Raw genomic sequence first — 25,303 nt, forward strand, 5'->3', positions numbered from 1 at the left:
AGCGATTCACAAAGGGGAAACACTGTTAGATTCCAGTTACTTTAACCTACCTATCTATGGGGTTGGGTTAACATGCTGGGTTCTGGTGAAAGACTCCCTTTAACCCCTTAGCGACCCTTGACGTAACTGTACGTCATGGGTCGCATGGGGATGTATAGAGCGAGCTCACACGCTGAGCTCGCTCCATACACGGCAGATGCCGGCTGTATAATACAGCCAGGACCTGCCAATAACAGCAGCGGTCGGTGCCCGAGCCGATCGCTGCTGTTAACCCTTTACACACTGCGGTCAAACGCGACCGCAGCGTGTAAACAGCTCAGGCGGCATGGGCGCCGCCATGTTTCCCCGATCGCCGCCCTCCTGAACGTCACATGAGGGCGGTGATCGGTTGCTATGACAGCCGGAAGCCTATTGAAGGCTTCCAGGCTTGTCTCTGCACTAGATCTATTAGACGATGCCAGAGGCATCGTCTAATAGAAGTGCTGCGATTTTCCTATTCACTGCAATACTGTAGTATTGCAGTGAATAGTATGAGCGATCAGACTCCCTAGGTTTCAAGGTACCTAAGGGGTCTGATCATAAATGTAACAGAAGAAAAAAAAAAAGTTTTTAAAAGTATTAAAAAAATAAAAAAAATATAAAAGTTCAAATCACCCCCCTTTCCCTAGATCAGCTATAAAAGTAATTAAAGAACATTAAACATAAACATATTAGGTATCCCTGCGCTCCAAAATGCCTGAACTATTAGAATATTAAAACATTTATCCCGTACTGCGAACGGCGTAGCGGCAAAAAAAATAAAAACAGCCAAAAAGCGTTTTTTTCAACACTTTGCCTCCTATAAAAAATTGAATAAAAAGTGATCAAACCATCGGATCTTTCCCCAAATGGTATCAATAGAAACGTCATCTTGTCCCGCATAAAAAGACACCACAACCAGCTCCATACATGGAAATATGAAAAAGTTACAGGTGTTAGAACATGATGACACAATTTTTTTTTTCTATTTTGCAAAGTTTATCATTTTTTTAAAAGTATCAAAAAATTTCAAATACTATATAAATTTGGTATCACCGCGTTTGTACTGACACGTAGAACACAGGTAACATGTCATTTGTACCAAACAGTGAATGCTGTAAAAATTAAACCCATAAGAAAATGGCGCAAATGCATTTTTTCTCCAATTGCGCCTCATTCTGAATTTTTTTCCAGCTTCCCAGTACATTGCACAGCATATTGAATGGTGCCATTACAAAGTACAATTTGTCCCGCAAACAATAAGCTATCATGTGACTCTGTGAACTGAAAAATGAAAAAGTTATGGCTCTTGAAATGTGAGGAGGGAAAAACGAAAATGCGAAACCAAAAAATGGCCTGGTCCTTAAGGGGTTAATAATTTTTAGCACCTTTCTCCAGAGTAACTATCGAAACATGTTCAGGTCACTGTACAGGAACGATATGAGCTGAGGCATTGTGTTGTTGGAGCCACATGAGCACTTACCACCACCAAGACCATCCAGCAATGGGAAATGATCGCCAGGATTCAGCGATGGATTACCTAGTATGTATTTATATGGCTCTCCAAGCATAGTAATAGCAGAAATGCAGTGGCATGAACATTGCGAACTTCACTAAAATCTCCTTGCCCCAGGTATTCTAAGATTCAAAAAGCCCAAAAAACATCATCAGCAAAGCACCTAAGGGGTGAGCACATGGAAGAATCCATATTCCGAATACAGTCCCCTTTAACTGTACGTACAATTTTAGTAGATGAAGCATTGTCCACAATATCACAGGGAACCAGATATGCCTGACTAGTAAGACTTTTAACATATTATTAAGCAACCCATATGATCAAAGACAGATCAAACAATCAAAATAAACACATCAAGTGATAAATTAAATATTGCGTACATAAAAAAAACATTAAAAAAAATAATTAAAAATTTGCATTTACCTTCGTTTTCCTGAGTCACGGTTGGAGTCTGAGTCTCCTTTGTGTAGGTGACAGTCTCTCGAGGAGGAAAATCCACTTGGGTAATTTTGGCCATGCCCAACTTCAAGGGACCGCGTCTATAGTAGATGGTCATAAGGAGTATTAAAGAGAAATAGATTAAATAAAAAAAGTATATAGTTGGAAGTTTCATGAAAAATAAGTGACTCATAAAATCTTTAAAAAAAATCTTAACTGACTTAAATGTGGCTTATAAATTCTCATAAAGTAGCCCCGACAACATGGAAATGTGTGTTATAGTGAAATGAAATGGGTAGAAGAGATTTTACATAGCAGGAATTCATGTAATTAATATTATTACCACCAATGACAATATGGGTTAGGTCATTAATATCAGACTGGTAGGGGTCCGACCCCTGGAACCCTCAACAGTTGGCTTTCCTAATCAGCTGATGCATAGAGAATGGGACAGGAAGCAGACAGCTCCGTTCTGTGTGTAGTGGCCAGACCCAGTACTGCAGATTGGCTCCCATTCACTTGAATGGAAACCAAGCTGCTGTGACTCCTACAGCCACTACAAAGAGAACGGAGCTATCTGCTTCCTGCTCAATTCTTAGTCGATCAGTTGCATACTGGTGGGGGTGGCCGGGTGTTTGACTCCATTATTCTCCTATTAAGGACTGATCCTTAGGGTTGGTTTATCAATACTATTTTTTTTTTTTTTTTTTTTTTTGTAGATTGTGAGCCCCACATAGAGCTCAAAATGTACATTTTATCCTATCAGTATGTCTTTTTGGAATAAGGGATGGAAATCCATGCAATCACAGGGAGAACATACAGACTCCTTGCAGATGGTTTTTTGCCCTTGGCGGGATTTGAACACCAGGACTCCGTGCTGCAAGGCTGCAGTGCTAACCACTGAGCCACCGTGTGGCCCCCAGTTTATCAATTCTTTTAACCCAGAAATCCCCTATACAGGAAGACTATTATATAAGCTACACAACATGATGGAAGCAGAAACATAATAAATTATTGCAGTACCCCAGATCGGAGTCAGAGTGGAGCTGAAGAACGGACGGATCAGTGTCCCAGTGCAGAGTCCTGAAGCACGCAGCGTTAGCAGAAGAGGTCAGAAGTTAGTTAAGCAAATACAACAAAGTGGTAAAAGCTGCTGTATAAAGACAGATGCCAAAATACTGTATAGCAGTTAGTGTAAGTAAGATCAGGACGCGGAGGCATGCAGTTAGTGACAATAACAATTCATACAGAAAAAAGCATTGCTCTTAGAATATGCTAACATACTAACTAAACACAATTTATGTACATAGAAATAAAATTACAATTTAGCCAACAGAACATAAGCTACAAATCTTGAAAGATTAAACGCGGTTTCTTGCACATGATGTTCCTGCTAAAACTGGGTTCAGCATTTCAGATCACCAAGAAATCACCAGACAAAGAAGTCCTGAAAATCCAACTTTTTTTTTTCTCAGTAGTTTCAATTAAAAAGAATACACCTGATGGATCCCATACTATTTAATGGGGTCTGTTAAGCTCTGTTCATGTCCACACTATTAGCGGTCCACTTGTTCGTTGTTCTGGTCCTCTGAAAGACCAGAACAATGGACAGCCTGACACTAGTATGAACTTAACATAAGGGAAGAAAGTGGTGTGGAAGAAGTTTGGGGGCTAGTTGGTAAAATAGGTCAAATATACAAATGTAAGACTGTATACAATATATAGGACTGTATACAGACTCTGCAGATATAATTATCATAGGTTGTAAAGGTGAATTCTACCACACAGCTGAAGTCACCATGTATAGCCGGCCCCATCAACTTAAAGGGGTTCCCACGCCAGGTATATATAACATCCACTGTGCCATAAACGTCTAACAGGTGTGATCCCATATGTGACCAATACCTATCTATAGGACAGGGGAGCCCCAGATTCTACCCCAGTTGTATATGGCACCCACAGCTGGCCAGGATTATAAATACATCCCATCAAATTTGTGAACATGGAGTAAACCATTATGGATTATTTCCCAGTAGCATAAAAATATATACACCGAAAAGCTCAAAGGGATCTTGTTAGGTGATTGATTTCTCATTATCTGAGTTATGTGTTCGGCCCCTTCACATGGAGTTTACGCGCTGTGTATTCTGTACATTTTACACGTGTAAAATGTAGTTAGCCATTGAGTTCAATGCCTTTTCGTATAACACGTGTCTCTTTGCGCACGCAAAAAGACACGCATTATACGAAAAAGCCATTGAACTCAATGGCTAACTACATTTTACACGTGTATTTTTACACGCGTAAAATGTACAGAATACACGGAGCGTAAACTCCATGTGAAGGGGCCCTTATATAGATTTCTATGATTTGTGCGAGTTAAAAAGCAGAATACCGTATATACTCGAGTATAAGCCGACCCGAAGATAAGCCGACCCCCCTAATTTTACCACAAAAAACTGGGAAAACTTATTGATGCGAGTATAAGCCGAGGGGGGGAAATGCAGCAGCTACTGGAAAATTTCAAAAATTAAAATGGTCTGAGTTTTTGGGTGCAGTAGTTGCTGGGTGATGGGGAAGGGGAGGGAGTGTTTTGGTTGTCTGTCTGCCCCTTCCCTGAGCTTGAGGACTGTTCCCCCCCACACTTAGAATTCAGTCTGGCTGACTATAGGGGATCTGCAGTGCTCCTATTAACCCCTTCCTGACGGAACAGGAGCTCTGAAGATACCTTATATTCAGTAGACCGGGCACTGTCAGACACAGGGATACCTAATGTGTTTGTGTTTCACAGTAATGTTCTACTTTTGTATGTATGCTAGGGAAAGGAGGGATTTACAACTTTTATTTTTTCATTTTTTTTAAAGCCTCTTTTTTTCCCCACTAATTTATGGGAGATTCTATACATTGATATTGCGGCTGGTCATAGGGTCTGCTTTATATGAGTGACAGTTGTCCTATAAACTTCACGCAGTGTCTTATGGGGAATATGCAAATCTGTTTCCCAGGATGTAATTAGGAAAACTGCCTTTGCATGCTGTCTGTTAGGACAGCCCCCTTAATATCATGCATGACTTTTTCAATAAGCCTAATAAACATCATGCGGGGTTATTGCCAAACCAGTATATCCATTCCAAAAGGAACAGAATCCCAGCTGTGGACAGCGCTGTTTCACTCTGGTTGGACCTCATCAGCACAGCGTAGGGAAACTGGTTTGGCTGGGTGAGAGACTTTAGCCCAGGGTCAGGGGATAATAACACTTCTTCCGCCATAATCCCCTAGTGGAGCAAAAATGGCTTTGTAAATCTGCATACATCTGCAAAGGTGCCCAGTATCCTCAGAGTCTTATGGACATATCTGGAAAGCGGCAATAAGAGCAGACTGGGATTTTTCTTCATACATTGTCCGGGGAGTTAAAATTCAGGATTATATCCCAGCAGATCACGGGAAGTTAGATTGGGTGGTAACACAATAGTGGAGAAAGGTTTTAGGGTTTTTAAATAATATTTAGGCGATATCTATAAATGCATAAAATGGTGAGGGGCCTAACAGGGTGTCTTAGGGAACACTGGATATGGAGTAAGCAAAAGGCCAGTCCCAAGTATAAAGGTGTCCATTCACTTAAATGGGTCAGTATGTGAATGAGTCGCAGCCCCTTAGACCCCCTGATGGGATATCCTAGCAATAGGTCATCACTATATGAGATGGAATTGAAAACTCTGCTTAGAAGTTATATTGCTACAAGATTTCAGCTCTGAAGCTAGAAAAATTGTGAATGCAGCTTGGTCTGAACGATAAGGGCTCATTCACACTACGTATACGGCAGCTTATTCTGAACATAAAAATATGTTCAGAATAAGCGGCGTATAAAGCAGTTCCATTCATTTCTATGGGAGCCGGCATACGAGCGCTCCCCATAGAAATGAATGGGCTGCTTTTTTCTCTACGAGCAGTCCCATTGAAGTGAATGGGAAGCGCTGCGTGTACGGTAAGCTCTGCTCATTCCGAGCCGTACACGCAGCACTTCCCATTCACTTCAATGGGACTGCTCGTAGTGAAAGAAGCAGCCCATTCATTTCTATGGGGAGCGCTCGTATGCTTGCTCTCATAGAAATGAATGGAACTGCTTTATACGCCGCTTATTCTGAACGTGTTTTACGTTCAGAATAAGCTGCTGTATACGTAGTGTGAATGAGCCCTAAGTGCTCATCTCAGTTTCAGCCCATATTAATATACAAATTAACTGTACAATCTACATTTTTATAGCCTTGGATAGGTGCGGAATTAGAAATGGAAGCACATGATCATCACTGAGTGAGGAGTCAGGGCCTTTTCCTGGGATGCCGGGCCGTTCTATAAATGCAGTCACGTCTGCTACACAGAGAATTTGGTAATCTGTTTCTCATCCACTTTGAGATGTGATCCCTGTACGGCACATGATCCTGAGCAGAACCTGTACATGTTGGGTGTGAATGATCGGTATCTTGTAACATTGCCCACAGCAGAAAACATGTGCAGGAAATGGTAGTATTGCTACAGGAAGACGGCTAACACATCAGCTCTTTGGTAAGGAAACAATCTGCATTTCCACTGGGATGTGGTACTGATAGTGTTTCCAAGATGTGACATGGTCGTAATTATAGGTTAACCACAGCCTTAGGCCCAGATGTGTCAATTCACGTGAAACCCGGCATACATCTAATAGAAATTCAGTGGGCCTGCAGGACTGGGCAAAACTGCTTAACCCTCATGATCTGTAATGGAGGCCGGTGGTCGCTTCCTTTTAAGTCCTCCTTGGGGGTGAGGGGTAACATAAAACACAAGCCCCCTGAACAGAAGTCATACTCAAGGCAGATTTCAACCCCGATCACTCTGCGGCATTGAGTATTTAGGAATTCGACAAAATTTTACCTCCAGCTGGTCACCCAGACCCTTCTATCATTGTCATACATGGTTTCACATAACACTTAGGAGTATACATTAACTAGAGAACTTATACAACATATCACACACTTGTGGGGTCAGTAACACTATTCACCCCAACGATAATACAGCACAGCTGGATCCTGCAGCCTCACAAAAGTGCAAATCTGAAACCGGTTCTAAAACTTCTTTTTCCTAATATGGTTTATCTGGCTTTGTTATATTGAAGACATGGGGCCCGCATCGATAAGCTGTTTGAAGAGACTGCAGCATCTGGGTGAGCGACGTGGCCTCTTCACCGAATACCAAGGACTGTCTCATATATTTCAGTGGGGCCTTGATCGGTAGTGCAGCTCAGACACAATCACTTGAATGGGACTGAGCCGGAACCAGGCCATGTGAAATAAATGTGACATCACTGGCCTGTGGAAGCGGTATTCACCCAGAACCCATCTATCAGGTATTGCCATTGATGTATCATAAGGACAGGTCCTCAGGAGACCAGTCTTTTTTAGAAAATACATGTGTAACCCATCGTATAATAAGTCTGGATCATCTCTGTGTTGTGGCATATAAAAATTTGACCGTTAGGTGTTACCATTCCTCTTTTAGAGGGGTATCCATACACAGTGTGAGAATATATATATATATCTCATCTGTAATTAATATAATATATATTATAATTATAATATATAATAATTTAATATATATATATATATATATATATATGTGATATTCATTACACCTAATGATGTGACTGTAGCTCAATACTTATATTCAACATGAAAATACAATTAACTGTTAACTCTGGGATGTGCCGCTACTCCGGTTACTCCTCTTGGAAATTGAGGGATAAATTGCGCAGTCTGCACACATATTTTCACAAGGAAATAAAAACTATCTTTGAATCTATAAGCATTCTTCACTACGGCAAAATTTTTCACTAAAAAAGCATAAAATTCAATGTACAAATCAGATAAAAGGAATATTCTTTACTTCTTGGTAACTGCAGATCTGGAACTGTAAAATAAGCAGGAGGTTAGTAAGCATCAAAGGCTCTAAATGTTATATTGTTAATGTGCATGTCTATAAGAGGCTGTCTGCTTTCAAGATGAAATGCCCTCCACAGATATAGGAAGGGGAGAGCTAGACAGATAGATAGATAGATAGATAGATAGATAGATAGATAGATAGATAAATTCTAATGAGGTTTCTGTTAACTAAACACTTGTATACTGTATGAACATACAAGTAACTGATCTCTGCGTTGTGCACTGAATGCTAGTAGGTACCATCATGAAGACTAACATATCTGTACCCAGGAAAGTAGGAATGAGGTCTTCTCTGTATTGGCTAAAGTAAGCCCTGATGTGATCTATAGGCCTCTGATATCATTACGCAGTAGTATATGGCATATCTTCAATTCATCTAGAAAGAGGACAGTCCCTTTGACACAAAACCTTTCTCTACACAGCCATAAATGTTTAGCTTTACCAAATAAGTAGCAATTGCACTTCTTCTAAAAGGCCTCTGTCACCACAATACAGAAAGAGAACTAAGCAGTGTTAAATGCCCTACGTATCTATAGAGACATGAGGACATGGAGTAGATCACGGATATTAATCTGTTAAGAGAATTGTTTTTATTTGTAGATCTTGTCACTAAGGCTGTAGACACACAACCACGTGCAGTGTATGAATCAGTAAAACGGTACGGATAACATATGGATTTATATCCATGCGTCATCCAAGATTTTCACTGCCCACACATTCAATTGAATTGACCGAGCTGCAAATACAGACAGGTATAGGTCCTGCTCCATATTTTGAAGCTCTTTCACTACAAAAGCTACAGCTGTGTATATAGGTCCATAGAAATGTATAGGTCCGTACTTTGATCCACAATTATGGATAAAAACTATGGCCATGTGCAGTAGGCTTAAGTCTACATGACCAAGAGTAATGTAAGCCGGCATCCATATGTATAGCGCATACAGAATGGTCCCAAAGCCTGTAACGGCAGCTTAGGAGTCAATGGAGACATCATTTACAAGCAACGTCGTCTTTTATGGTCCCATAGCGCTCCAGAGAAACCTATGCTAGCCAGGAATAGTGGGAGACAGATAAGTAATGACATACGCCCTAAGCAGCTGTATGGCTTTACTAACTAAGGTTCTGTTCACATCTGCCTTTATTGGCAGTTCCGCTACACTGCCTAGTAAATATAGTGTGGCATGAAGCTCTATATGTGAGTCACTAGGCAGATGGGGAAACAGCTGATAATTATTTGCGTAGGAAAGAGTTCTCAACTAAGACATATTAAAGGGGTTTTCCGGACATTAGGATAGTTCTTCAGTTGAAGATCAGTGAGGGGTCCAACACCTGGGACCCCTGCGGATCAGCTGTTTGAAGTGGCAGTGGCATTCTGTAAGCACAGCTTCCACTTTCATAGGCCACGTGTTGTCACATTTAACGGCCACATGGCCCGATTGTGGCTCAGTCCCATTCAAGTGAATGGGGTTGAGTTGCAATGCCAAGAACAGCCACTTTGAAATGTATGGCGCTGTGCATGGTTGTGTGTGAAGAGGCTGCAGTGCTCTTACTATGAATATTGTGGTCTCTTCAAACAGCTGATCGGTGGGTAGTCTGGATGTTGGATCCCCACCGGTTTTCCATTCATGACCTATCCTCAGGTCATCAACTATTAACCTCGTCCATTGACTATTAAGGTATATAGATGTCATAAGGAGTGCTGTTGGCTTGGGAGGCAGAGTGAAGAATCCTTGAGCTACTCTGGCTTACATGGCGGCCATTTATAAGAATATTAGCCAATTTTTCCCTGTAAACTTCAAAGAAAAAAAGGTTAAAACGACTGGTTAATAATGTAACGCAACCACAAGCACTTACCTGCCTCCTGCCGTCCCATCACCAGAGTCCTGACTTCCAGCTTCACTTGGGGTGCTCACAGACTTAGAGGAAGGAGACGTTGGCGGAGGGACTAAATAGTGAAACAGACACGTATCCTCTGTTACTATTCGCAGGGGTTGGACCGCTTAAGATGTTTCCAAAGCAAGTTTAACATGAAGGGTTGATAAAGAAACAGAAACGGGTAACAAAACCAGAAGGATGGCAAACCAAAATGTACGTGGGTGGAGATGAAGAATGGGGAAAAAGAAGGGAAGAGAGAGAGTTACCAATCACATGCTGGCTTATACATGCATTTGTATATAACATGTCGGTGATAAAGAGGGGAGGAAAGAATGAAAAGTGATGAGGAAGATTCAAGACATTCCTAGGATGAGCAATGTCTTAATGGGAATTTATAGCAATCTTTAAGATCATCAACCACCCTGGCCATATATATACAGTAGTCTAGAATAGTGACAAGATGGAACAGAACAAGGTGATACTACCGGGGTCACACCGCTGTCCATCACATGTATAGATGGGCTTGTGACTGACAGTTCTGCTCTCAGCTACAATTTTGCATTTTCTATCAGCCTAGTTGCATGTGGACTAAAAGTAGATTTTCTTAGGCTATGTTCACATTTGCGCTGGAGTTTCCTGCATGCACAGCTTTTTCATCTGCCGTTTCTTTTTTAAAACAATGGACACCCCACTGACCTCAATATAATCAACAGGACTGCAGGTCTCTGCATAGAAGGACGGTTGCACATGATTGTGTGGTTAAAGGGACGGGCGGCGCACAGGAGACACGTGGATGTCACCCTTGTGCCGCCCCTGCTTCCACAGACCTTTTCAATTAAATGAGTAGGAGTTACCGCAAAATCAGACAGGAATAGCAACTGTTCTATATTTTGAGGCCCGGACATGTGACCGTGTAATTCATGATCATGGGTACAGGCCCATAGAAATGAATGGTTACAGACTTTAACCTGAAACGCGTTGATACACTTATTTGGTGTAAAGATTTATTCAAGTTGGACCAGCGCTCATTTTTTGCAATCTTCTGTATAGAAATGAATGCGACAGTGTGCTATCTGGGAAAGACATGGATAGCACACTGATCTTTACAAGAGGCCTAACTGCTAGCTTAGCAGTCCGTCTGCAAGAATGCACAGTAAGTCAGTACCTGCCCTACGACAGCATAAGAGGGGTTTAATTTGGGATTTGGTGGCAGGAGACTCCCTTCAAAGCTTACCTTTCACGTCCTCTAACATCGTGCATACTATCCGCTATACTTCTATCTGCCCTGGTTGCAGAGATATTGGTGGTGTTCGTTTGGTACCAATATCACTGCACTGTCAGGACGGCCAGCCTTACAGCTCAATGTCATGGGTGGTGAGGAACGCCTGACACTTCTATAGTCTTACACTATAGTTGGGAGGCGTTCCCATGACAGTGCGGTGATATCTCCGCAACAGGGAACGCAGTATTTCCAGCGTATATAACACGGCCAACATTACAGGACATGAAAGGTCTTCTTTAAAGATCTCCAACTCTTCAAACCCTTCTCCAATGATGCTGGTGCAGATGAAACTTTTTTTCTAGCCCCAACAGTTGCCGAGCTAGGCTCTCTACTGTCAGGTGGTTGGGCCTGGAACAGGCAGACAGTAAAGAGCAAAATTGTGCTCAAACAGAAATGATTGCTCAGGAATGGTGGGGGATAGAGAAAAAAACCAACCTCCAGAAGCAGCTATTGAAGGATGCAATAAGTTGTCCTGGTTAAAGTAGAGAGACATCTGCACAATAGAGAGGCTGTTCTTCTTCGTGCATGCTCATTTTGGGCAAGTATGCAGGTGTTCTGTATAGAGAGGTAAATAAGCTGCTGCCAGACATCTCTAGTGACAGCTCATCACCCTTGAGGGAAAAAAGGATTTGCATTTTGGATTTTCTTCTTTACATTGACACTTGCCGTCAGTCAGTAAACAGTCCATACACATCTGCTGACATTGATCAGATGCGTAAGACCACCTTTACATACAGATGTAGTAGAGTTAACCCGAACCTCTGACATTGGTTAAACTGCTGCGGCGTGATATCTTATCACAGACAAAAACGGGGGCTGGGCAATTATGACCCAAGTCAAAATTGCCGTTTAAATAGGACATTTTACCTAGATTATTATTAATGCCAATTATTTAGGTCATCCCCCTTCAATCCGTGTCCCTTTTACAGCATAAGTATAAGTTGGGTGAAGCTTGCGGGATTGAATCCTGAAACTCCCTGATGTCAGGGACTGACGTCAGGGACCACCAGCGGTCATATAGCATTGTGAAACTTGTGCCTATGCTCACAACACCATGTGACCCGCCCAATAACAGGCCTCATGGGTCCCTAATGTCAGTCAGAAGACCTAAAGAGAAGAGGGAGTTGCGCCAGAGCCCAGGGGAGGTGAGTGACACTGTTTTGGGTTTGATCTCTTCCACTGGCCCTCTGCTTATTATGCCTTAGAAAGATCCTAGGGTATAATAATAGCAGGTCTGATTTGAAAAATGAGATACAACAATGATGCTAAACTACAGAATGACTGTATACGCCATTATTTATCATGATCATTAAAGAGACTAGGGCAGAGCTTCAGGACGCCATCTATGCCCGAGCTTATGTTCCCACTATCATCAATAACTAAAAAGTACCTTGTTGGGGAAGTTTTTTGCAAGCTAAAGTCTTTTGACAAACATTCATGGCATTAACATTTCTTAAAGTGATCAATCTGGGCAACAAAAATTCGGTATGTATGGCCAACTTAAAGGAGCCATCACCGATGTGAAGCCTATTTAAGGGGATGTCCAGACTATATGCCATCAGTATCAGATTGGTTGGGGTTAGACACCCGAACCGATCAGCTGATGCAACCACTGGAAGCCATATACCAAGCATACGGGAGCAGGGCTGCAGTTCCAGATGCCACCACTACAGTGTATGGAGCGCTGTACACTGTAAAGCGCTTCTGATTTGTACAGTGTAGAAGCAGCACCTGGAGCTGCAGCCCTGTTCCCATTTGCAGACACTGTCCTACAAGATATTGTTATTCATTTGATACCCATTTTGCAGATGACAGACTCCCTTTAAACCAACAGCACACTTAGAGCCCCCTCCGGTGCTCCAGATTGCTCATCTGCATATTCTGAAATAAGCAAATATCTCAGCATATTATATTCAGGTGAGCCTGACCCATCTGTGCTACTAGTTCAATATACTTCACCCTGGTGACAGACTCCCTTGCACATCTTATAGGCAACAGCACCTTCTGATGTACTTTTCAAAGTCAATGCTTTATTTCTATACTTTCTATATTTGTGAATTAATAATGCAGCAACGTCCATCATGCTGTCTTTTGCCATCACAAAGCAAATATTAATTCCCAAGCTGCAAATCTGAACAATGGCAGATATGTAAAAGTCTCTTGTACATGTATTTAGTAAAAAAATGCCACTTATATACTTGCAATATATGCAGAGAAGCAATCATATAATGTGATTTTAGTATTTCCAACAAAAACGTCATCATGTTGAATATGCATGACAGTACATGGTCACCTCTGACACCTTAAGAGTATATGCAGCCTGGATAACCCCCTGAGTATACACAGCCTGGATAACTCCCCTTCCCCCCTGCATGGTCCCCAATGTGTGCCACTCGACAATATTAAGATTTTTATGACATTTATGGATCAATGCTGATTTCTAAACATTATTTAAGCCATTTTTATTATTTCAGTCTTTCCAGGATTTATTTCCCATAAGTCAGTGTGATGGACGGATGGCAATACATTGGTTTTATATGGCATCTGTATGCTAATGGCATTGAGCGTTCCACTTGCTCAGATGTCTCTCACACTGACGGAGCTCAGAGGAAATCTATACCGCTCTTTACCCTCCCCTCTACCTTACTGAAAAGTCAGCCGTGGGAATAAATTATGTGCAATTATGGCAGCGAGTCTCAGCCAGTATTATGCGGCATGTTCATCATCACTTTATATATACACATGCATAGATTAATGTGTGTATCTAATCTTTTCCTTTCCCCATTTCTTGTATTTTCCCTGCGACACCCCAAATAGATTTCCCCTATTTCGAGCATGTACTAGGGCTAGCTTCATAGAAAGTCATTTAACCTATTAGTATGATACATATATTTTCCCCTCCCCTTGAAATCAGATCTTGCTATTAAAAGATAATGATGGTTTTGCGCTGCTAGGAAAGAAAAAAAAAAAGTGTGTACTTTAACTTGAATGTTGGCAAACTATTTCCACCCCTTAATGATTTTAGACTTTGAGGATTAAGGATTATTCTATTTGCATTTTTTTTTTATTACATAGCATGCAACTTGCTGCTGAAAAGTCGCCTATTAGATTTGGACCAGTACTGCCATCTAGTGGTAAAATAAGACTCTCGCAAGAGATCTGAGACATTTGCTACTGAAGTGAGAACGACTTATGCAACGTTCACATCTGTGACCGGAACAACATACATATACACGGCTATAATAACGGACTCCAATGGTGCCTGTCGAACCCTAGTGATTATAATCCTTTGGGTGTCCAATGTTTTAAAACCACCAGACAAAAAAAAGTTTACTTGCAGCACTTTTTCGTCTGACATTTTTCCCTTACGCATTGCTTCATAATTTGCGGTTCTTGTCACAAAGCCTCAAAAAAGTGGCCCATAGAAATGCATGTCTCCATATTTAGATCTGCAATTGAGTTGCTTTTGCACCATATCTATGGTTTTCTGCAAACTCCGCTTAGATGAATGGGACAGTTGAACAGATTGCAGCCTGGAAATGTACCGTAACATCACAAAACACCAGCAATGGTCACCAGCGTAGGGTCATGTTACTAGAGCAATTCACATGATTGTCATGTGACTGCTAGGACATATATAGAGCTATATACCTATATCCACTGGCCATACGGGTTGTCCTTTTTAAGGGGCTATTTAGGATTGAAGTACATGGCTGCCTTCTTCCAGAAATAGCGCCACTCTGCCACAGGGTGAACAGGATACTGTCCTATACACTTCAATGGAGTCGAGCTGTAACACTAGTTATAACTAGAGATGAGCGAACACTGTTCGGATCAACCGTTCCAAACAGCACGCTCCCATAGAAATGAATGGAAGTACCTGGCACGGCGACCGGCCGCCGGCAAAGTGTAAGTGCCAGGTGCTTCCATTCATTTCTATGGGAGCGTGCTGTTCGGAACGGTTGATCCGAACAGTGTTCGCTCATCTCTAGTTATAACCTCTGAAGTGGTGCGGTATGGTTTCTGAAAGGCAGCAGCCATGTTTTTCTAATCTCATACAACCCCTTAATATTAGGGAACTTCTGAAACAGTAATACTATAAATACAATGGCTATCCAGCTGTTAGAAAACTACAACTCCCAACATACCCTGAGAGAGTTGTAGTGTTGGCTGGAGACTACTGTGATAATACATTGTTATTACCGGAGTTGTCGCCCTTTGTCTGCAGTTCCCCTGTAAGTCACACAGTATGGCAGGCTGTTTTAGACCAGGCTATGGCTAAAGGCTACATCATGACTTGTGGCCCCAAAATGACATGTGAATATCAGGAGACTTCCACTGGGACACTACAGAAAATAAGGAAAGTTGCAGGCAAAATGGCAGCCATAACCGTGGCAATACAATGGCGTACCCGGGAATATCGTCATAGGGTGCGGCAATTCATAAAATTCAACTATATAGTCTATGAAGTGACTACTTGAGTCCTATGGTAACTCACGTGATTCTGAAGGGGCAGGTCCAAATTTTCTGGTCATAGCAAGTAGCCGTATTATGACCACATAGAACTGGTCCGCTTGGGAACCCTAAAATCGGAAACTCACTCTGCTTAAAAAGTGTTTACTCATGGAAACCCAGAAACCCCATAGACTATGATGGTGGCTGCCGAGTTTCCGTATTTTTCAAGTCGATTGGGGAACGGGATCCCCGAATAGAGACCGAGCGCACTATCGCCACAACAGTGAGGTTAGAGGAGATTACATTGATTTCTATGTGTCCATTCGCATGACGGCCCTCAAAATAAAGGGACAAGTCCTATCTTTGTGCATTTTCACAGGCACATGGACCTGACAGAAATCAATGGTTTCATTCTTAACAAGGGACTGATGCCCATTAAAAACGACTTCGTGGGTTAAGGCCATTAAAAACGAAATGGAACAAATTCAAAATGGCCGTTCGATCCATCAAAACCATTACAAGGCTTTACTGTAAAAACATGGGCTTCATTTATCATAATATCTGACAGAAAAACTGCCCTTGTCGCCCGTATCAACCAATCCCAGCATACCGTCCAAGTCTCTAGAGCAGTCGGAGAATTTTAAGCATTGCTAGGATTGGTTGCTTTGGGCAACAAGGCCATTTTCTGTCTGTCAGCCAGTTTTGCTACGTGAGGCCTATCATCTCTGGATCAGTTGGCACCAAATATAGAAATGATGAATCCTGTACAAATGAGTCTCGCGTATAATACGCCATTTGTCGCTGCTCCGTCTATAATTGAACTATCGGCGGCCGCTATAATTACAGACTCGGCAGACATCAGTTTCCACAATTGCCGAAATTCAGCAATCAGATTTTTCTGAAGATAAATAAACACGGACACGTAGACGGTTTTGTCTCTTAACTAAAGTTCTGTCTCCGACAGTCATGTAGCTTGCACAGAGGGAGAATCGCCAGGAATCACCTTTATGTTCAAGAATCCTTCCCCCCCCCCCCCAAGGAAGCAAAGGAGGCGCTGCCTGCCTGAATAAGACATTCTGTATTCTTTCTAAGTGCTGACAGGTTACATAGGATTTACTACATCATTTACATCTAAATCCCTTTTCCTCCTCCCTCTTTAAGCGTGTAATCTGAAGAAGAGAAAACGCCTAGTGCAAGCATAATGAGGCATGAGAAGATTAGTTCCCCACCGCAGGCTCAGATAATAATACCTACAAGTCCACCACCCCGGCCATTTGTGACAGAAGACTCAAGACTATGGAGACATCTTTAAATATAAATATAGAGATAATATACCGCACGGTATAGCTAACAGGGGACTAAACAAACACACCAAAATCGACCAAGGGTGGGTTCAGATTACCGTTATTTTATATCTTGGTGCCCCCTACGTTGGGTGTTCTTCTTTATTCACTCCCAAGTAGAAAACATGACAGAAGCCTACAATCGTCACATTTTTTATGACGTAAGAAAAAGTTGTGCATGCCGGACTTTTTCTAACGTTAGGGAGCGTTCATACTACCATCTGTGCCTGACACGTAGTGTCCGCTGCTAATGTCCGTTTAAAATCTTGCGCGGACATTAGCAGCGGACACTAGCTGTGTCCATGACACTTTGTATTGATTTAAACGAACATCGGGTGCGTTCTTTTACACTCCATGCCTGTCCTTAACTGTCCGTTCCCAAAAGATGTCCGACTTTTCAAGCGGACAGCAAAAACCTATATGTCGGGTTTTGCTGTTCGCTTGAAAAGTCAGACAACTTTGGGAACGGACAGTTAAGGACAGGCACGGAGTGCAAAAGAACGCACCCGATGTCCATTTAAATCAACACAAAATGTCACAGACACAGCTAGTGTCCGCACAAGATTTTGAACGGACATTAACAGCGGACACTACCTGTCGGACACTGACGGTAGTGTGAACACTCCCTTACCAAAGTAAAAAAACACGGCAGAAGGCGGCGTTTGTTGTATTGTTTACATTACAGCCAAAGGGAATATACACAGGTGGAGCTGGGGTCCTTCTTTATGCATTACTCTACTATAGTTAATGTCCATTGCTGTCATCCAATGACAGATAACAGCAATAGACATTAATAACAGAAGTGTGAACATAGCTTAAAAGTTGATTTTGGACTTGGACACTAAAAACGTACGCTCAACAGGTCAGTAGAAGCCTCTGAAACATCATATAAGTGATTCAGAAGAGAATTTGTGTTGGTGGTAGACTTAGTCCCCAGATTTTGGTTGAAATGCTTTCAGAAAACAGCCGATTCCTCTTGACACCCAAATAGTTTGGTGATAGGAGTATGTGTTCTGAATGGGAAAAGTAGATACAGTTTCCTCTAGACCTCTTATTTGTAAGAATGGAGGATTGGAGACTGAATATGAACATTTGATCCCCTTTCTCCACAGGTCACTGGTACTGAGGCAGAGTGGGTGAGCCTCGCTGCTCACTAGCCAAATAAACTAGTGGTGATGGTAGGTACTGCAGCGGTGATGGTAGGTACTGCAGCACTATCAGATGGACTTTAACAAAGTCAAAGTTGGCTCAGCAATTTGCTGATCGTTTATCACTAGGAAGTTTCGGCCCGGTCATAATTATTTGCTTCAGCACAGGTAAGCTGGCATCCATTTAAATGAAAGCCACAGTTTGTATCCGCACTCCATCTGGACCATAGGTGGTCATGGAAGTATTAGAGGCATCCCCCTTACACTAGGTTCACACTAGAGTTGCCTAATAGAGCTGAGCGAGTACTGTTGGGATCAGCCGATCCGAACAGCACGCTCGCATAGAAATGAATGGACGTAGCCGGCACGCGGGGGGTTAAGCGGCCAGCCGACGTCAAAGCGGAAGTACCAGGTGCATCCATTCATTTCTATGGAGCGTGCTGTTCGGATCGGCTGATCCAAACAGTACTCGCTCATCTCTATTGCCTAACCATTGTTTTGGTCTGTCAGAGGACAGAAAGGCAGACCACTAAACCATTGTGTGTCTGCCATTTTAAAACTGTCCAAGGAAAAAAAACCAAAAAAAAAAAAACCATAGCCTTACATGTTAAGTTATATCCTATGTATGCTGCATTGTGTGTATGTTCAGCAATATTATTGGTGGAGGCAATTTATCTTAAAAGCGTTTTCTCAAGATGTTAAACATTTTGCAAACATAAATAATTAAAGGTAATTTAGCACCTGTCCCAAGCATACTCCAAGCGTGCTACATGTCCGACTTTGTGTCCGGGTAAAAAAAAAACAAAAAAACACGGGTCTCCCCTCGGACAGGCCAAAGACGCACAAATGGGTTTGAAAGCTCACTGCCGGGTTTCCGTCCCCTGTCCAGTTTTGCAGGGCAGAAGACAGAAGCCGGCCGGATTGGCTAAACCGGAGACCGGGCGCAAATGTGAACCCGCCCTGATATGGTTAGTGAAACTCTACACATTTAAATATATTGATGGGAAAAACCTTTAATGCAGCAGGGACGCTTACCCTGTAGGCTTTTATACCGCTTAGGGATTCTATGGAGCCATACTAAAATCTGTACAATCCCTGAAGACAGTGACTAGCTGCACCCTGATATAATGGGAAAAGTAAAGTTCTATTTTATTAGGAATTCAAGGAAAACAAGTTATTGGAGGACTAATCCTGTCTGTAATTCTGGCTGCCGAAAATGGTAAAATATGCAAACACGGGAGCAGTCACTGGGAGTGAACACTATATATTACCGCACTTCCCAACTGTTCCATTGTCTAGAGCAGGCCCAGCCACATTGACTGTGTATTTAGGTCATCTGAAGAGGGAACCGATAAGCAGTGTGGGGAAATGAAGTGTGGCTGGTTCACAAGAGCTGGCCTGTTCCCAGTGACTTGCCTTCTAATCCCTAGTGGGCCACCTGCAGAGCTCCGTTCAGTCTCAGTCCATTCACTAATAGGACAGCACTAACAAACCAATTAATGCTGGATGGGATGCAGACACCTGGCCAAAAGTGACTATCCCTAGACCAACAGCTCACAACGGGATAAAACAAGGATTTATAACGCTTTGTAAGGGTATATAGTAAACAGGAGGCAAAACCTTACAACTAAAAGACCTTTTTGCCCTAAAATATAAATCCTAAAATTACCGTATTTTTCGGACTATAAGACGCACCCAGGTTTTAGAGGAGGAAAATAGGGAAAAAAAATTTTGAAGCAAAAACTGGTAAAATATTTAATATATGGGAGTTGTAGTTTTGCAACAGCTGCAAGGCCACATTGACAGGTGACCCTGCAGCTGTACGGGGATGCATAGAGTGTTTTTTTTTTTGCGGGGCCAGCTGTACTTTTTAGTTATACCATTTTGGGGAATATCTATTGCTTAGATCACCTTTTATTGAAAAAAAAACCCGGTGGTTTATTATATATGATTTTCTACTTTTATATATATATTCTAGGGACAGGAGGTGATTTATAACTTTTATTTATTTCATATTTTTATTATATATTTTTAAAGCTTTTTTTTTTTTTTTTTTTTTTAACTAAGCCCCCGGGGCTTGAACCTGCGGTCACTTGATTGCAAGTCCCATAGACGGCAATACAACTGTATTGCCGTCTATGGGACATTCTGTGTATTAGTATTACGGCTGGTCATAGACCCAGCCGCAATACTAATATATAGCAGTGTCAGGCCTGGGAGCCTCATTAGGCTCCCGGCTGTCACCCGAACAGGTCGGCTCCTGTGATACCGCCGCGCAGGAGCCGGCCTGCAACTTTACAGGTACGGGGCCGGTGGGGACCGGCCCCGGGGGAGAAGAGGCCGCTGATACAGACTGCAGACCCGGTATCCGCTGTACTAGAGAGGCGGATGCCGGGGAGGGATAGACGCCGGGGCCTGAGACATCGCTGCCCTGCCCTGCATGAAGCCAGCGGCGGGGGGACGGAGGAGCTGCTGCTGGCTTCATGCAGGGCAGAGGAGCGCAGCGATGTCGCAGGCCCCGGCACCTGTAATGGCGTCTATCACTTGCCGGCTTCCGCCTCTCTATTACAGCGGATGCCAGGCGCCACATTCGGCCTATAAGACGCACCCTTCTTTTCGGGGGAAAAAAAAGTGCGTCTTATAGTCCGAAAAATACGGTATGTGTTTTTTTTTTTAAAGTCACATCTGCTTCGGTCACTCACTTTTACTGTTCCGTCATAGAAAAAGAAAAATGGAACGCAAGCAGAGGGCAGATCCATTACATGGCAAACACCAACCAAGGCGATAAACTTTACTGACTACAAAGGGTCTGTCGTATTTCCGTTAGGGTGCATGTCATTCCTTTTGATGAAAAAGCAGAGTCTGCAGAAGCTTTTAGTCTGAGTTTTAGACTCAATCTGCCCCGGGGGCTCCTGATGTAACCTCCAGCGCAGAGGTGAATGCAGCCTGACCTGTTCTGTCAAGTTGTTAAAGATTCTATACAGATTTCTATAAGGCTTTTTTGTTAATTTTTTTTTTTTTTTTTTGCTATGGAAAAACAAAACAGGTATTAAGCATAATGAGGAAATAAGTATAAAGGATATCAGTCTTTTTGCTGTGTACGGCCTTAACCTAAAATAGTTTTTTTACAAGGTAAAGTAACCTATGGCCTATCTATAGGATAGATGATCAATTCGTCAGGGGTCCAATTCCTGGCCGATCAGCTGTTTGCAGAAGAGATGAGCACTGCAGCCTCTTCACTACTTAGGGCGGGTTCACATTTGCGCCCGGTCTCCGCTTTGTGGGTTTCCTTTTTCTGCCAACAGTAGACGGAAACCTGGCAGCCAGTGTCCGATGTGAGCGTCTTCTGGTCTCCGCAGCAAAACCATATTTATTTATTTTTTAACTGGACACAAAGTCCTGTATGTCCAACTTTGTGTCTGGTTAAAAAAGAAACAGTTTTGCTGCGGAGGTGCAGATGCTCACGGGTGGTCACTTTGCAAACCCATTCAAATGAATAGGTATGAAAACTAATCGCCGGTTTCAGTCTCCTGTCCAGTTTCTCGGGCAGAAGACGGAAACCTGCAAAGCGGAGACGGGGCGCAGGTGTGAACCCGCCCTCAGATGTTTGCAGAAGAGGTGAGCACTGCAGCCTCTTCACTACTTCCCAAGCACAGCGCCGTACATCTGTACAGTGGCTGTTCTTGGAATTGCACTTCAATGAGACTGAGCTGAGATCAGCCTTAAAGAGGACCTTTCATGGATTTGGGCACATACGGTGTTATATAGCACATGCGCTGAATTCAGTGCACTGTCAGCTTTCCTGATCTGTGCCCCGGGTGAAGAGCTATCGGTGCCGGTACCGTAGCTCTTCACAGTCAGAAGGGCGTTTCTGACAGTTTGTCAGGTACATCCTTCTATAGCATTGTACTGTGTAAGCGGGGAGAAACGACCCCCTCTCCCCTCCTGATAATACTCGTCTATGGACGAGCACTGTGAGCAGAAACATACCAACAGAAACCAGATTTCTCACCGAATGGCGTGCCGGAGAAGACTTATAAAGTTATGAGACGAATAGCCTTTCTTAAGGTGATTCCAACATGTGATCAACAAAAAAAAGTGTTTAAATGGCAGAATCCCTTTAAGTTTTTAATTTAAATTTTTTATTTTTTTTAAAAATTCTCCTATGCCTAAATATGATTGTTACATATTTATATAAATATCGCCCCCTGGTGGTGCTCTGCTTCCTTTTCAGAATGTCCATCTAACAAGTCAGGTGCTGGCGAGGAGAAGACACTCCTGGTGCTCTGATTCTTAATGGACGGCCTGTACAACAGCTGGACTAACTCTGCCGACCTGTGTACAATAGGGAGGGAGACTGAGCCACTGAGCATGTGCAACCACCAGCACTGGAGGAGGCACAGAAGGGAATTTTATGAAGCACCATAACAAGTATGTAACAGTAGGGGGTGCTATAACAAAGACCTAACATCAATATGTAGGAAAGGGAGAATTGTTGTTTTTTTTATTTTTTTTTTTTAATTATTCCAATTAAAAAATTGTTATCTGTTGCCCAAGTTAACACATTAAGTTCATATTAATCCATGGGACGACAACTTTAATATGAATAAACAAGTGCTAAATATTACAGTTATCAATCTGTATCTTAATCTGACACTATTTAGGGCTCGTTCACATCTGCGTTCTGCTCTACGTACTGCAGGTTTCCGTTTCCTGCATAAAACAGAGCAGGAGACGGAAACCTGCAGGAGTCTCTCTCACCCATTCATTTGAATGGGTGAGAAAGCTTTTTTTATTTTATTTATTTTTATTTTATGGTAGAGTTGGAAGGGACCTCAAGGGCCATCGGGTCCAGCCCCCTGCGAGTGCAGGTTTTCCTAAATCATCCCAGCTATATGTTTATCCAGATTCCGCTTGAAGATTTCCATTGATGGAGCGCCCACCACCTCCCGTGGCAGCCTATTCCACTGGCCGTGAGCGGCGGTGAGTGTTTTATGCTCTCCGCTGCGAAACCGGGTTTTATAATCCGGACACAGAGTCGGACATGCAGTATTCTGTGTCCAGATTTAAAAAAAACGGTTTCACGGCGGAGAGCATAAAACGCTCACCGCCGCTCACGGCCGGACCCGGTCTGTGGTTTCCGTCTTCTGGCATGCAGAAGACGGAAACCACAGAACGGAGACCCTGAATGCAAGTGTGAACCTAGCGTTACACTTATCCCAAAATCTCAATTCTACCGATTCATAGGCAGTGGAGGAAATTTATCAGACCTGGCATTTGCTACACCAGTCTTGATCCCCTCTATGCTGGAGTGGAGATGCTAAAGTTTCTAGCATAAATTAATCCCCATCAACGTCATGCCCACTTTTCAGAAACGCGCCATGTTGGTTACATAGAAAGCCAAAAACTTTCATTTTTTGGAGCAGGATCAGCTGTGAGCCAAAAACTGCAACTTTTTTTTTTTTTTTTCCAAAGCCAATACCCGATTTCCCCAATATGTTCTCTAGAACCCATTTTGCCATTATGAATGACTTGGTTAGCAATATGCAGCACTGGAATGTGTTACTGTATTTTTGATCAAGGTGAAGGTGGCGCTGTATGACGATTGTGCAGGCAGCAATACCATGAAGCAAGCAAGCATGCAAGTTAGCATGCAGTCAAGGGTGAGTGTCAGGATCCTTACCCAGTGGGGGGTCAGCAGTGATTCCTATGCTCTGGAGTAAGGCTTCCGCTTCTCTCCTCTTCTTCTCCAAATCAGACTCTTCCTGTGTAGGGGCAACATCTTTTTTCTGGTCGGACTATCATGAAACATAGAAAACTGTCAAAGCTATTTTTCCTTATAAAACACAAATTTCTGCTCCAAAAAAAATTCTCTGGATCACTAAAAGTGGACCAAGCCAAAGTAAAATTCATGGTGTGCAGCCTTCAGTTATAAAAAGATTCAAATAAATAAAATAAAAAAAAAAATATATATATATATATATATATATATATATATATATATATATATATAATTTATTTATTTTTTCTCCAACTGTTAATTTCCTAAGGGGTAGGTTCACTAAGCAAGGCTGGGAATGAAAGTAAAAGTAATTCCTCAAAAATGACAAAAACTGGCTGGTTGCCACACGGGTAAAGCGTTGCTTTTTGATGATGAATTGTATAAGTTGTTTGATCCTACATACTGTATATGAACATTCATTTACGTTCTTACAGAAAGCTAAGTGTTTTGGCACCCCCTGCTGGAAGCACCAGTGATTACAATTGAGTAGTGGCAATAATTAGTGACTGGTGAGCCATATAATTACTGCATTTTTTTGATTTATAGAACATACCCAATGATAAAATACACCTAGATTTGAAAGGAGGAAAATAGGGGGAAAAAATGTATTTGAATTTCCGAACAACCCCTTTAAGAATAACTTTCCACAGTGTACACAGTATAATGTCCCACAGTAGCCTCCAGTCAGTATAATGTCCCACAGTGACCCCTCCATACAGTACAAGGTCTCACAGTGACCCCTCCATACAGTACAAGGTCTCACAGTGACCCCTCCATACAGTACAAGGTCTCACAGTGACCCCTCCATACAGTACAATGTCTCACAGTGACCCCTCCATACAGTACAATGTCTCACAGTGACCCCTCCATACAGTACAATGTCTCACAGTGACCCCTCCATACAGTACAATGTCTCACAGTGACCCCTCCATACAGTACAATGTCTCACAGTGACCCCTCCATACAGTACAATGTCTCACAGTGACCCCTCCATACAGTACAAGGTCTCAGTGACCCCTCCATACAGTACAAGGTCTCAGTGACCCCTCCATACAGTACAAGGTCTCACAGTGACCCCTCCATACAGTACAATGTCTCACAGTGACCCCTCCATACAGTACAATGTCTCACAGTGACCCCTCCATACAGTACAAGGTCTCAGTGACCCCTCCATACAGTACAAGGTCTCAGTGACCCCTCCATACAGTACAAGGTCTCAGTGACCCCTCCATACAGTACAAGGTCTCAGTGACCCCTCCATACAGTACAAGGTCTCACAGTGACCCCTCCATACAGTACAAGGTCTCACAGTGACCCCTCCATACAGTACAAGGTCTCACAGTGACCCCTCCATACAGTATGTCTCACAGTGACCCCTCCATACAGTACAATGTCTCACAGTGACCCCTCCATACAGTACAAAGTCTCACAGTGACCCCTCCATACAGTACAAGGTCTCACAGTGACCCCTCCA

The 25,303-nt window shown here is 42.6% G+C and overlaps 1 protein-coding gene across 4 annotated transcripts in view; it reads right to left on the reverse strand.

Moving 5' to 3' along the window:
- The window catches only part of DYNC1I2 (dynein cytoplasmic 1 intermediate chain 2), an 81,202-nt gene that overhangs the window by 43,421 nt on the left and 12,478 nt on the right, over window positions 1–25,303 (reverse strand). The window contains exons 4-7 of one of the 4 annotated variants that reach the window (XM_075284179.1): window positions 23,731–23,845; window positions 9,799–9,889; window positions 2,996–3,055; window positions 1,958–2,073 (exon numbers count right to left, since the gene is read on the reverse strand). In XM_075284179.1, coding sequence (XP_075140280.1) covers window positions 1,958–2,073; window positions 2,996–3,055; window positions 9,799–9,889; window positions 23,731–23,845 — 382 coding nt within the window. Of the gene's footprint in view, window positions 1–1,957; window positions 2,074–2,995; window positions 3,056–7,888; window positions 7,910–9,798; window positions 9,944–23,730; window positions 23,846–25,303 lie in introns of those variants that run through there. The other 3 variants (XM_075284181.1, XM_075284182.1, XM_075284183.1) reach the window with 3 other exon arrangements.

This window comes from Leptodactylus fuscus, chromosome 8 (genome assembly GCF_031893055.1).
Source record: "Leptodactylus fuscus isolate aLepFus1 chromosome 8, aLepFus1.hap2, whole genome shotgun sequence".
NCBI lineage: Eukaryota > Metazoa > Chordata > Amphibia > Anura > Leptodactylidae > Leptodactylus > Leptodactylus fuscus.